Source organism: Sciurus carolinensis, chromosome X, assembly GCF_902686445.1.
Source record: "Sciurus carolinensis chromosome X, mSciCar1.2, whole genome shotgun sequence".
NCBI classification, from domain to species: domain Eukaryota; kingdom Metazoa; phylum Chordata; class Mammalia; order Rodentia; family Sciuridae; genus Sciurus; species Sciurus carolinensis.
Window position 1 is genome coordinate 39,612,709 of NC_062232.1, and position 12,364 is coordinate 39,625,072.

General features: G+C 41.8%; 2 protein-coding genes across 7 annotated transcripts in view; one reads left to right on the forward strand and one right to left on the reverse strand.

The window, feature by feature from the left end:
- Positions 1-72: 72 nt before the first annotated feature.
- Positions 73-7,925, reverse strand: Uxt (ubiquitously expressed prefoldin like chaperone). 2 transcript variants are annotated; one of them, XM_047535639.1, is made up of 7 exons: positions 7,803-7,925; positions 7,517-7,620; positions 6,266-6,347; positions 6,060-6,127; positions 5,658-5,765; positions 344-407; positions 73-172 (listed from the first exon to the last, which is right to left on the reverse strand). In XM_047535639.1, the coding sequence occupies exons 2-7, from the start codon at positions 7,612-7,614 to the stop codon at positions 119-121; spliced, it is 474 nt and encodes a 157-aa protein (XP_047391595.1). In that variant the 5' UTR covers positions 7,615-7,620; positions 7,803-7,925; the 3' UTR covers positions 73-118. The 2 variants fall into 2 exon arrangements, with proteins under 2 accessions (XP_047391595.1, XP_047391594.1); XM_047535638.1 differs by having other exon boundaries at positions 7,517-7,623; positions 7,803-7,893.
- Positions 7,926-7,962: 37 nt separating this feature from the next.
- Znf81 (zinc finger protein 81) overlaps positions 7,963-12,364 on the forward strand; it is a 111,330-nt gene continuing 106,928 nt past the window's right edge. Inside the window, exons 1-3 of one of the 5 annotated variants that reach the window (XM_047535618.1) lie at positions 7,970-8,096; positions 8,600-8,730; positions 11,247-11,336. The gene's annotated coding sequence lies outside the window, so the exon portion shown is untranslated. Of the gene's footprint in view, positions 8,152-8,599; positions 8,731-11,246; positions 11,337-12,364 lie in introns of all 5 variants that reach the window. The other 4 variants (XM_047535619.1, XM_047535617.1, XM_047535616.1 and 1 more) reach the window with 4 other exon arrangements.

Sequence of the window (12,364 nt, forward strand, 5' to 3'; positions counted from 1 at the left end):
TAACTTTGTGCTCTAGAAAAAGGACACCTTGGCAACCAGCAGGGTTTAAAGGAAAAAGAAGGGCCATGTGACTCAAAGGCATTCAGGCTCTTTAATGTCGGAGGATGGAGAGAAGCAGTCAATGTCGAGGTGTCTCTGGGAAATTCTGCAGGCCTTGTAGTTCTCTAAGTCCCTGCAAAAGAGGACAGAAGAGACTGAATAGGGGCTAAGTTCAGATCCCACCCACCTTTGCTCTGACCTCCCCTCCCTTGGCTCCAGTTTAGAGGGAAAGATGTTTCTTCCCTTCTTTAGGTCACGATTCTAAATCTGGAGCTAGTCTAAGAGTAGAGTGAGCTGCTCTCACCTCTAGTAACATGTGGATATGGGCCTTGATATTCATGGAGTCCTTGGTGAGGCTGTTGCTGAGCCTGGAGAAAAGAAACAAGAAAGGGCAAATTGGGCCCCACTTATAATTATTAGGATAACTGTTCCTCATTACATCAAGAACTATCTACATCCTGGTTAATTTTGCCCAGCCTGCTCCTGTGGAGATCTGGCTGGCTGCCATCTGGACTTCACCGTTTCAAAGACTACTGAACATCTACTATATGCCAGGCAGTTTTTTAAGTACTGGGGAGATGCTGCAAACACAATGAACAAAAATCCTGGCCTCAAGGAGCTCAAAGTCTTGCTAGGAAGAGACAGACAATAAATGATGGAATAAAAAATATATGGTATATCAGATGGTTTAAGTACAAGGAAAAACAATTAAATGATGAGGGAGGATAAGAAATAGGGGATGGGGTGTGCAATTTTCAACAGAGTACTCAGGGAAGGCTTCACTGACATGTGTTCAAGTAAAGCATTAAAATAAGAAGTGAATAGTGTGGCTACACGAGGATGAGTATACCACATACTCCAATGGCCAATACAAAGGCACTGTGGTGGAGTGTGACTGGCACATTTGAGGGACTGCAGGGGGCCATAGGGACTGGAAAAGAGTAAGCAAAGGGAGATTGTTAGAGGTGAGGAAAGGAGGGATACAAATTCTATAAAGCTTCTAAGGCCATGGTAATGACCTGATGCCAAGTGAGGTAGGCACAGGGGAGAATTGTGAGCAGAAAAGGGAGGTGGACTAACTGGGGTTTAAGAGGATCCATCTGGCTGCTGAGCTGAGTGACTGAGGATAAGGAGAACTAATGTGGAAGTAGGAAATCCAGTGAGGAGGATACTGCATTAACCTACTTGAAATGGGGGCATGGTGGTGCTTGCCTATAATCCCAGCTACTCAGGAAACTGAGGCAGGAGGATCACAAGTTTGAGGCTGGCCTGAGGAACTTAGCCAGACCCTGTCTTAAATTTTAAAAAAGAGCTAGGGATGTTGCTCAGTGATAGAGCACTTGCCTAGCATATGTGAGGTCTTGGGTTCAATCTCCAGTACCACAGGGATATATATATATATATATATATTTTTTTTTTTTTTTCCTAGTGGAGAGGTGGAGGCTCGGGTCACAGCAGGTCATGAAAAAATGAATGGATTTGGGATATATTTTGAAGGTTGAGCCAACAGGATTTGCCAAAGTGTTGGATGTCAAATGTGAAAGGGGGCCATGGCTTAAGCAACTAAGAAGCTGGAGCTGCCTAAAACCACCCTAGCCCTGGACTGTTGAGTTGTATAAACTAGTCGATTATTTTTGTCTAAGCCAGTTTGGATCAGGTCATCCAAAAGAATCCTAGTGGATACAAAGGGTCAAGGAATGGCTTTCTGAAGAATGAGAATGAATTGAAGATGGAGTAAGAAAAGTAGTAAGAGAGTCTCTCCCACAGAAGCAGGAATGAGCCTTTTGAGGAGGAGCCAGGAGGTCAGGGTTAGAAATTAAGTGAACGATGAAGGGAGGTAGAGTAAGATAAGGTCCAAGAGGTAAGAAGAAACTAGATCACGCTGGAGCATGATAGCATAAGGTATGCAGGTTTTATTGTGCTGAGCTACCTGTCAATGTAGTAGTCAGTCAGTTTGAAAGGTAAATGAAACTAAATTCTGTCTGAAAAATAGAGAGCAGTAAGATAGGATGTTAGGTTGGGAAAAAAACAGTATGAATCCAACTATATACCTGTATCTCCCAAGTTTATATTGCCAGCCCAGCCCTTTCTTCTGCACTTGACTAGGGAGTTTTAACTACTTCAAAAAACTCACTTCAGTGCTTAGTAAGCACCACATACATCCCAAGTCCTAGATGGAACTCCTGACCTGCCTCTCCCAATCTGCTCCTCCTGTCTTCTCCATCTCAGGTAATGGCAACTCCATTCTTCCAGTTGCTCAGCAAAAACCTAGATTCTCTTCTCTTTCTCTCTTTCTCTCTCTCTCTCTCTCTCTCAACCTAGATTCTCTTCTCTTTCTCTCTCTCTCTCTCTCTCTCTCTCTCTCTCTCTCTCTCTCTCTCTCTCTCTCTCTCTCTTTGTGGTGGTGGGATTAACCTAGGGCATCTGCATACTAGACAAGCCCTCAAACCACTGAGCTACATCCCCAGCCGCAAGATTTCTCTTTTCTAATACCCCACATCCAAGCAATCATTTTATTTAAAATCACAATTGCTCAAACCCAGGCAATGCTTCCAATCTCCATATATATTCTTTCTCTAGAACTGCCAACATCTACCATGCAACATTATTTACTTATTTACTGTCTGTTTCCTTCACTAGAACACTGGCTGTGCAAAAGCAGAGATTTTGGTCTGTTGTGTTCCCTGCCCTATCTCTGGGAATCAGAACAGCATTTGGCATAGAATAGGTAGGTACCCAATGGATGTCGAATGAATTAAGTGAAAGACTACTTGACTCAAAGAACCTGAAATCCTCAAAAGATGTTTGAGTTTAGGTTTAAGAACAGGTAATGAAGCATGGTATTGTTGTTAGACAGCAAGAATATTTTCAAGAATATCCGGGCGGGGGGCAGCCGACGTAGTGGCTCAGTGGTAGAGCGCTTGCCTCACACATGTGAGGCACTGGGTTCAATCCTCAGCACCACAAGAAAATAAATAAATAAAATAAAGGTATTGTGTCCATCTACAAAAAATGAATATCTGGGGTAATGCTCAAATAACACAGGAATGAACTTGATCTGCTCCTAGGGACAATCTGAACATCAAAAGAAAACAAAATTAGGTAATGATACAAGCTTAGTCTATGAAAAGCTATGAGTCCGCTCAAGAGGAAAGGAGATGGCTAGGTGGCTCTGTGGTAGACCATGTGCTTAGCAAGTGCAAGGCCCTGGGTTTTGACCCCAGCATCAAAAAAAAAAAAAAAAAAAAAAAGGAAGGTGAGTTCAGGGTAGGGGGAGAAAAATATAAAGTTCATCAAATGCTAGTTGTACACAAAAGGAATGTTTACTCTGCTACTACTGATGCAGTAAGGCAATGTTAACAGTCATATAGTTGTGCTGTTTCTACATAATTGCATGTCTATTTATGAGAGTATAATCAGGAAAATATATATATATAGCAACCTGACCTCTTCCTTCATCAAACAAAGAAATATACTAAAAACAAGAAGAATTGACGGTTTGAAGTGTGCTCCAAGTAGCCAAGTATTTTAAAGAGGGCCACCCAGACTTAAATTCCCATTTCCTAGAAAGATTAAATCTTCAGATAGTCCTACTAATTATAATAAAGTAATAGGAAAGTCAATCATGTTTTTTTCCCCATTTCTTTTTTTTAATTATTTTGGTGTTTTTTTTTTTTCCTAGTACTAGGGATTGAACCCAGTGGTGCTCTACCACTGAGCTACATCCCCAGTTCTTTCTATTTTGAGACAGTTGTTCAGACTGGCCTTGAACTTGTACTCCACCTGGTCAGTGGAATTACAGGCATGCACATTGCACCCAGCCCTTCAACCACATTTTTCATCACACTAAGGAACCAGGACAATATATCAAGGCCTTGGGCTCAGTGGCAGAATGCTTGCCTAGCAATGAATGAGACCTAGGGTTCGATCTCCAGTACTGAAACAACAAAACAAAACACCAGGCAAGGTGGCAGATGCTGACAATTTGAATAACTCATTCTGGGGACAGAAATGGATTCTGAAAAAATTAAAATCTATTTGAAAGGCTCAGGAATCCTGACATAGAAGGAAAGCTCTGTTATAAAAACTGGACTTGGTCTAAATGACCAACTGTTTAGTATTGCATTGACCATGAAAGTGAGCCCCCTGATAAGGCTATTTGCTAAGTGATCTGATAACCATGATCTAGAAATCTCAGCAGGTCTCAAGTCTACTAACAATGAAACCCTGGAAATTTTTGAAAAGAGAACAATTACTGAACCCTATGGAGGCAACTCTAGAAGAAATTAATGTAGGAATAAACATAACCAAGAAGAAATTTTAGACCCAGTAGTATTTACTTTTATAAGATGTTATTAATCTAAGTATACTGATCAATGCCCCCACACTCATTTCATCTGAGTCCTGCTCACCCCACTTTGTAGTTTCTCTAGCATGCCAGGCACACTGTCTCCTTTGCTAGGAATGTTCTTCTCTAGCCAGCCCCTAGCTTGTTCATTCCACCAAATGACTCAACTGTCACTTCCACTGGGGGGCCTTTTCTACCTACATTTCAAATCTCTAACCCATGATCCCCATTGCCCTCCCCTGCACAAAACCTAAACTTACCTGGAGCCCACATATTTCCCACCACTTCCTACATAGATCTGCTTCCATCACCACTTCGATTTTCTTCCAGCATAAACTTTTAAATTCACCCAACAAACACAGTGTCTATGCTGTGTACTATTTTAGTCACCTGGGATATAGACAAAATTTCTCCATTTATGAGGCTTATAATCTAACTGAAGGATACGATTGACATGACAAAGAAAGAATTACACAGTTAATAAAAGAGGCGATGAATGCTGGGAAAAAAGAAAAGATAGGAGAGGGATCAAGAGTGCCAGGGGTTGCAAGTTTAAAGTCAGCTTACAGAAGGCTGTTGAGGAGTTGATATTTAAGCAAGGCAATTGAATGAAGGGAAAGGGAGTCACATAGGAAGAGCACTGCTGGCGAGAGAACAGCCATTGCATTTGCCCTGAAGTGGGACCATTCTTGGGGTGTTTAAAGAAGCCTGTGAAGGTCAATGTGGTGAAAGCACAGTGAATGAGCAGGAAAAATGTAGGAGGTACAGTGAGAGATAACTTGATTTACTGTTACTGATCAACAGGTTGAGACCTTATGGATCTGAAGATAATTATAAGTATGCACATATGTATGTATAACATTTGTAGGCCCTCTATAATTAAGCTTTTAAGGAACTCTTCTCTTGTTTCCTGCTGCATCCCCACTGCCCAAACACAAAACCTACATACAGAAGATGCCCAATAAATGTTTGTGTGAATGAACAATACAAGACCATTTACTGAATGTTTATTATGTGCTAAATCTGGGGCTGAGCTTTGAATCCCTACTCTTCTCAGCCCCAGCTTTGAGGAGGAAGGGAGTACCATCCAAGGAAGCCATAGGAAAGGGAAAAGAATGTTGAAAATGGTAATTTTATTTATGTATTTTTGTGTGTGGTGCTGAGAATGGAACCCAGGGCCTCATGTGTAGCATGCAAGTGTTCTATCACTGAGCTACACCCCTGGTCAACATTGGTGTTTTTAGACACTGTCTTCATGGAATGAACTTACTCTGTGAGGAGAGAGCTCTTACGATCAATGAACTTGAGGGCTTCTGCAAGTGTTAACTCCAGGAAAAAACCATAACCCAGAGCCACGTAGATGCGCGAAGTATCTGGGCTGAGTAAAGAGAGGTCAGAGGAAATGGGGGAAATCCTTATTACTATTTAGCATACCACACAGTTCATTTAAGATGTTTCCTATTCCCTCCCTTCCCCAAATTGAGGCTCTGGAAGGGCAGGGCTCTTGTTCTATTTTATTCACTGACACATCCCCAACACCTAGTTTATATCCTAATGAAATATAAAACTTAGCACGGTGTCTGGTATGTAGAAGATACTAAAAATACTTGTTGCATGAAGGAAGGGGGAAGCTGAACCCCGGGGGCTCAGAGGGGGGTGGGTAGACACTCACACCACTGTGTCAACGAAGAAGTTACAGCCCAAATCCACCTGCATATATAACTCCGAGTGTTTAGCTTCCTGTAGGGCCAGGGAAAAAGAGGTAGGGATCAGTGGTCAAATTTTAGGCCAGGTGACAAGTTTTGGTCTGGGGTCTCTCTTCCCATCTCCTTCCCCTGCAACACACAAAAAACTGGCACCCAATCCTGAAGTCCTTACCTGCAGCCGCTCAATGACATTTCTCAGTTGAAGGTATTTGGCCAGCTGCTCATATACCTTGTCTCGATGATCCAGCACCTTTCTGACAGGATGAAAATAAAATGGTGACCAATAGGCAGCTCTGTCCCTTTTGGAATACCTCACATCATCCCCTAACAAGTATTTTAGCTCATAAATTAAGATTTTTGGACTCTGAGTGAGACTGCCTAGGTTTGAATCTGGGCTCTACCCTTTATTAGCTGTGTGACTGAAATACAAAATTCGTTTGGGACTGTTTGTCTGTTTATAAAATGGAGATGATCCTATTACCTCATAAGAGTCATTAGGATGAAAGGAGCATTTACTACATTGTGTTTAGAATAACACATGGCAAATCGCAAGCACTATATAATTGTTAGCTATTATTTATTACTATTATTACTACACTGTACTGTCAATGTTTCCTGCCAATCAAAGCGTCCCCTCATTCCAGAAAAATCTTCACTTCCTTTTAGGAAGATCATACAGTCCTAGTTTTGAACATTACTTTCTGCTCAGATTAATGACAGCAATAACAGTTCTTCATACTCATTGAGTCTCAGTGTGCTTCAGGCATCCACACTAATTCCTTTTTTAAAAATCTATTTAGTTGGGCTGGGGAGATAGCTCAGTCGGTAGAGTGCTTGCCTTGCAAGCACAAGGCCCTGGGTTCGATCCCCAGCAAAGCCAAAAAAAAAAAAAAAATCTACTTAGTTGTTTTTTTCTTTTTCTTTTTTGAGATGGGGTCTGACTCTGTTGCCTAGGGTAGTCCCAAACTCCTGGGCTCAAGCCTCGCCAGTAGCTGGGACAACAGGGACATGTCAGTGAACTACTGGAAACTCAAAACCATTGTATGAGAAGATTCCACAAACTTCCTTATTTCACAGATGTAGAAAGTTTATAAGGCACAAAGAGGTGAGGTGAAGTAGAAGTGTTGACAACGACAGCAAAATGGGCAGGCCAGGACGCGAACTCTTCTCTAGCTCCGGAAACCTAGGTCTAGTCCAATAAACAACCTAAGAGGCCGCGCATGCGCTGACACAATCTCCGCTATAAACGCCACGTTCCAGCCATACCGCACCCCGGATGTCGTCCCCTACTTCCCGGTAGAAAGGTGAGCAGGGCCGGGCTACCAACGCCTCGCCCACCAATCCGATGGCTTGGCACTGACTCTGACTGCCCCACCCACCACGTGGAATGTTCCAAACGTCCCGCCTCCGGGTTGTCACTCACCGCAAGTCCCGCTGCAGCACGTCACTGATGAAGGCCTCATAGCGGAGCACTTTCTCCCCCGTGGCTTCCAACGCCCGCCGTTTAGGGGGCGTCGCCATGATGAGCTACTGGGAAGTAGGGAGGGGGAAAGACCACGTTGACCACTCCAATTCGGCCTCACACATAGGTCATTTCCACCCTCTAAATGTTGGGATTGGGCTCCTGCGGTTCATGTTGGGGGTTCCACCTTCTGCCCCTCCCAACTCTGGGACTCGTTCATCCTGGGACACCCAAACGCCACCCTTACCTTAGGGCCGCCGGCAATAAGAGATGTTGGTAGGAACAGCGGCTTCCGGGTGGCGCGGGAGAATGACGTAGTGGCAAGCGTGCTGGCCAACCAAATAGCCAGGTTGGTTGGGGCGTTCCTTAACAGAAGTAGACAGGCCATAGGGAAGAGGAGAGGGGCGGGGCCTCATGGAATCCGGGGAAATCACGAAAGACTGCAGAGCTTGCGCGCCGGGACCTTGTGTCAATAAATAGGCCAATGGGGAACTGTAAAGCCGAGCGTGGAACCTGTAGAGACAATGCGTGGCAGGTGGAGGTGGAGTTTAATGGGATTTGGCGGGTTCTGGGAGAGGCAAAACTCACAGGCGGAGGTAGGGAGAGGGAGAAAAGCATTTATAATTTAAAAGGCAGGTATTTGGAAGCAGCCGGGCAAGAATTATTTATGATTTTAGTCTGTGAGGAAGCGAGTATATCCTGTGTGATCTGTTTTGGTCTGGGTATTGATTTTTTTCTTTACATGGGGGGTTTGGATTTCACTCTAGTAACGGGAGTGAGTATGAACGTTTAAAAGGTTTTAAATGGAGATTCGTCTTCAATGATTAGCCCTGTGGCTCTCAATCAATAACTGGGTCTCAAAGTGGAGACTGACAAAACACCATTTCTAATTACATCAATAAGTGAAATGAAGGGTCATTGAAGTCCTCCACCGAGGATTGGCCTAGTTATATTTGGGATTGGTTCCTATATTTTTATTTAAATGTAAGCTTTTTATGAATGCATTTTAAATCCTTGAGTGCATAAGTTTATTTTCCTTGTAAGGAAACAATAGCACCTAATCCAGCAAGTCAAGGCCTGAATCTGGAAGAGAAACCAGAGGCTAGAATCCCCCAAATGTTATCCTCCCTCAGTAGGCCCTAGAGCACTCACCCCTGACCAGTAAGTCTTCCCAGGTAATTTGTGCATTCAGTGTGTAAAAGCAAGGTTTTATGGGACTTATTGTTTTTCAAGTGTTCAAAACCTAAGCAAATCAAATTTTTTTTGTTGTTGTTCTTAAGATGATTGTAAAGGAAACATTGAGACTTAATTTTTTTATGACTTAATTTTCTTTTTGTAAATCTCATGTTACATGTGACTAAAATTAGATTTAATGTGCTTGAAAAGGATACTTGATGTAAGGAAAGAAGCAAGTGAAGGAAATAGGAGAGGTGGCTCAATAGTAACACAGGTTTATTTGGGACAAACCTGTGGAGGGAGGCCCATTGGAGACAGAGACCCTTCTGCTTATAGTCTAGGGCAGGAGGGAGTGGAGGAATTTTTGCAGTTAGGCAGTTGCTAGGGACTTGTCAGGGAAGGATCCTTTTGGTCCTCACCTCCATTCTTTGAGGTGGTCATTGTTCCATGTTGAACCAAGTGTTTTCCTTTCTTTTTATGGAGATGCAGTATTGTTTGGGGTTTCTTTGCATGACCATAGAGTATTGTCTGGGGTTTAAGGTCAGACAGAGTCAGAGCTGGAAGATGGAGGCTATTCGAAAATGGTATTGCCAGTGTCAATTTCTTCCTAACACAGTAGTTAGACAAATATTATCTAGTTGATCTATACTACTTTCCTCTGAGAAGAGAGGAAACATTTATTATCTTTATTTGGTAGACAGTTCTGATGGGTGGAAGATGGGTCTTTTCAATCTACTAACATATTTCACAATTTTTTTTTTTTTACTTAAAGATATTACTAGCAAGGCCCTAAGAAACTTAGTGAGACTCTGTCTAAAAAAATAGAAAATAAAAAGAACTGGGGATGTAGATCAGTGATAAAACACCCCTGGTTTCAATCCCAGGTACAAAAAAAATACTAAATTTATTTTACACTTCAAACCTACAGAGTAGTTTACAGTGAACACCCATAGAGCCCTCACTGAAATTCACCAATTGTTAGTATTTAACCATATTTGCTTTCTTTCTAGAATGTTGTGGGAATCCAGGAGAAGCAGCCACAAATGGCACTCAGAGAGTGGGAGAATTCAAGCTTTATGTATTTTTTATTATTATTTTTTTTGGGGGTACTGGGGAGTGAATCCAAGGGTGCTTAACCACTGAGTCACATCCCCAGCCCTTTTTAATATTTTATTTATAGACAGGAACTCACCAAGTTGCTTAGCACCTCACTTTTGCTAAGGCTGACTTTGAACTTATGATCCTCCTGCCTTAGCCTCTCAAGCTGCTGGGATTACAGGCGTGTGCCACCACTCCCAGCCAAATCTTTATCTTTATGATGGTGGGCCCAGAGGAGATGAAACTCCAAATTCTGAGCCCCTATCCCATTTCTCACAATGTTTATAGGCCATCTGGTGCCATAAAATTTCTAGTCTACAGGATAGAAGTCTGTGGGTTTCTAGGGGGAAGCATGTTTACAAAAGCAGAGTGTGATAGAGGAAAAACTGGCTCTTCTCACAGGCCTCTGATAAATTTCTGGCCTTGTGCCAGAAGCCTCAACAAGTGTGTTTATACTTCCAAGGGGAGTTGTTAGTTTCCTAGAGGTAGTTATTTACAATGCCTATGGTTAGTTAGGTTTCTTGAAAGAGGGCTGAAAGAAAGGGTAGGGAACTCACCCTTTCCCCAGGCACTAGTTTTTCACAAAACTGTTTTTTAAAAAATATTTTTTTTAGTCAATGGACCTTTATTTTACTTATTTATATGTGGTGCTGAGGATTGAACCCAGTGCCTCACACATGATAGGCAAGCGCTGTACCACTGAGCTACAACCCCAGACCATGATAGTGTTCTTATAATTTCATTGTATAACCAGGCCTGGTTTTGCCATCCATCACAAGACCACATAATAATTGTTGACACAGATGCATAGTATTTGATCCTTCAGATAGCCTCAGATGTTTGAGACACTTCCCTTTACTGGAAATTTCAATGTGTCCAATGTTTAAAAATCTTTATTATCTAGGATGGGATAACAGTCTGCTTTCAGATTTTTGTGTGCAACCATGATTGTTTCCTGGTGATAAATTTCTAGAAGTAGGATTTATGGATCTAAGTAAAGTCACTATATTGTAAATCTGGTTTTAAATGACAGTTGTATGCACACTACCATTAAAACTTCCTGATCTAAGCTATATATCAGGGGTCATCAAACCTGAAAATTACATGAAATTCAAATTTCAGTGTCTAATAATAAAATTTTATTGGGGCACAGCTACACTCATTTGTTTGCATACTCTCTGGGACAGCTTTCATGCTACAGTGGCAGAGGTGAATAACTGTCAAAGGCCAAATGTTCTGAAAATTCTAAATTTCTTCTACTGGTGAAGCCAGAACTTTTGGCTGTCTTATGAGTGGCCATTTTTAGTTTGATGCTTTAGGGAGATATGAGAGATATAGCTGAACTATCAGCAGTTAGACACCTGAGATCAACTATATCTCTTATCTCCATTTGTTTTTTTTTCTCCTTTCCCTGCAGCCTCATAGTCCCATACCTCCCTCAGCTCTGACTTAAGAGATCTCTGAATTTGTCTTTTCCCAAGAAGAACAAGAAATGACTGAGGCTCAGGTGAGTGTACATCTCTGTAATAACTAGTGATGTGCAACATCTTGTCATGTGTTTATTTGTCATCTCTGTATCCCCTTTGGTGAAATGTCTTTCCACATCCTTTGCTCATTTTCTAATTGAATTTTTTTGAACTGTTGAGTCTTGAGAGTTCCTTATATACTTAAGTCCATTCTCAGATATGTGGTTTGCACATATTTTCTCCCCGTCTGTAACTTGTCTTTATCTTTTTTTGGTCCTTTTAATCTTAATGGAGTCTTTTGTAAATCATTTTTAATTTTGATTTTGAAGTCCATTTTATTGGTGTGTGTGTGTGTTTGTTTGTTTTTGCTACTGAGGATTGAACCCAGGGGCATTTTACCACTGAGTTATACCCCAAGACCTTTTTATTTTTTGAGATAGGGTCTTACTTACTTGCCCAGACTGACCTCAAATTTATAGTCCTTCTGCCTCAGTCTCCCTAGTAGCTGGAATTATAGTTGTGTGCCACCATGCCTGGCTTTCTTTAGCCATTCTGGCAGAGTGGGTCTACTGGCAACAAATTCTCTTAGTGTTCCTTCATTGAAGAATGTCTTGATTTCCCCTTCATGCCTAAAGTATATTTTTGCTGTTTAAAAAATTCCTGGTTGGCCTTTTAAAAAATTTGTCACTTTTATTTTTCTACCTCTCTCTGGCCTCTAGGTTTTCTTTCTGCCTGTGTGTGTGTGTGTGTGTGTGTGTGTGTGTGTGTGTGTTAGTAGGGATTAAATCCAGGAGCACTCTACCACACATCCCCAGCCCTTTCTTGAATTTTATTTTGAGACAGGGTCTCACTAAATTGCCCATGCTGGCTTTGAACTTGTGATCCTCCTGCCTTATGCTCCTGAATAGCTGGGATTACAGGTATGTACCACTGCATCTGGCTCTGGCTTCTGTGTTTTCTGATGAGAAATTAATTGTTATTCAAGTAGTTTTTCCTATGTAGATAAGACATAGTTTCTCTCTTTCTCTGTTTTCAAGATTTTTTCTTTGTCTTCAGATTTCAGAAGTGT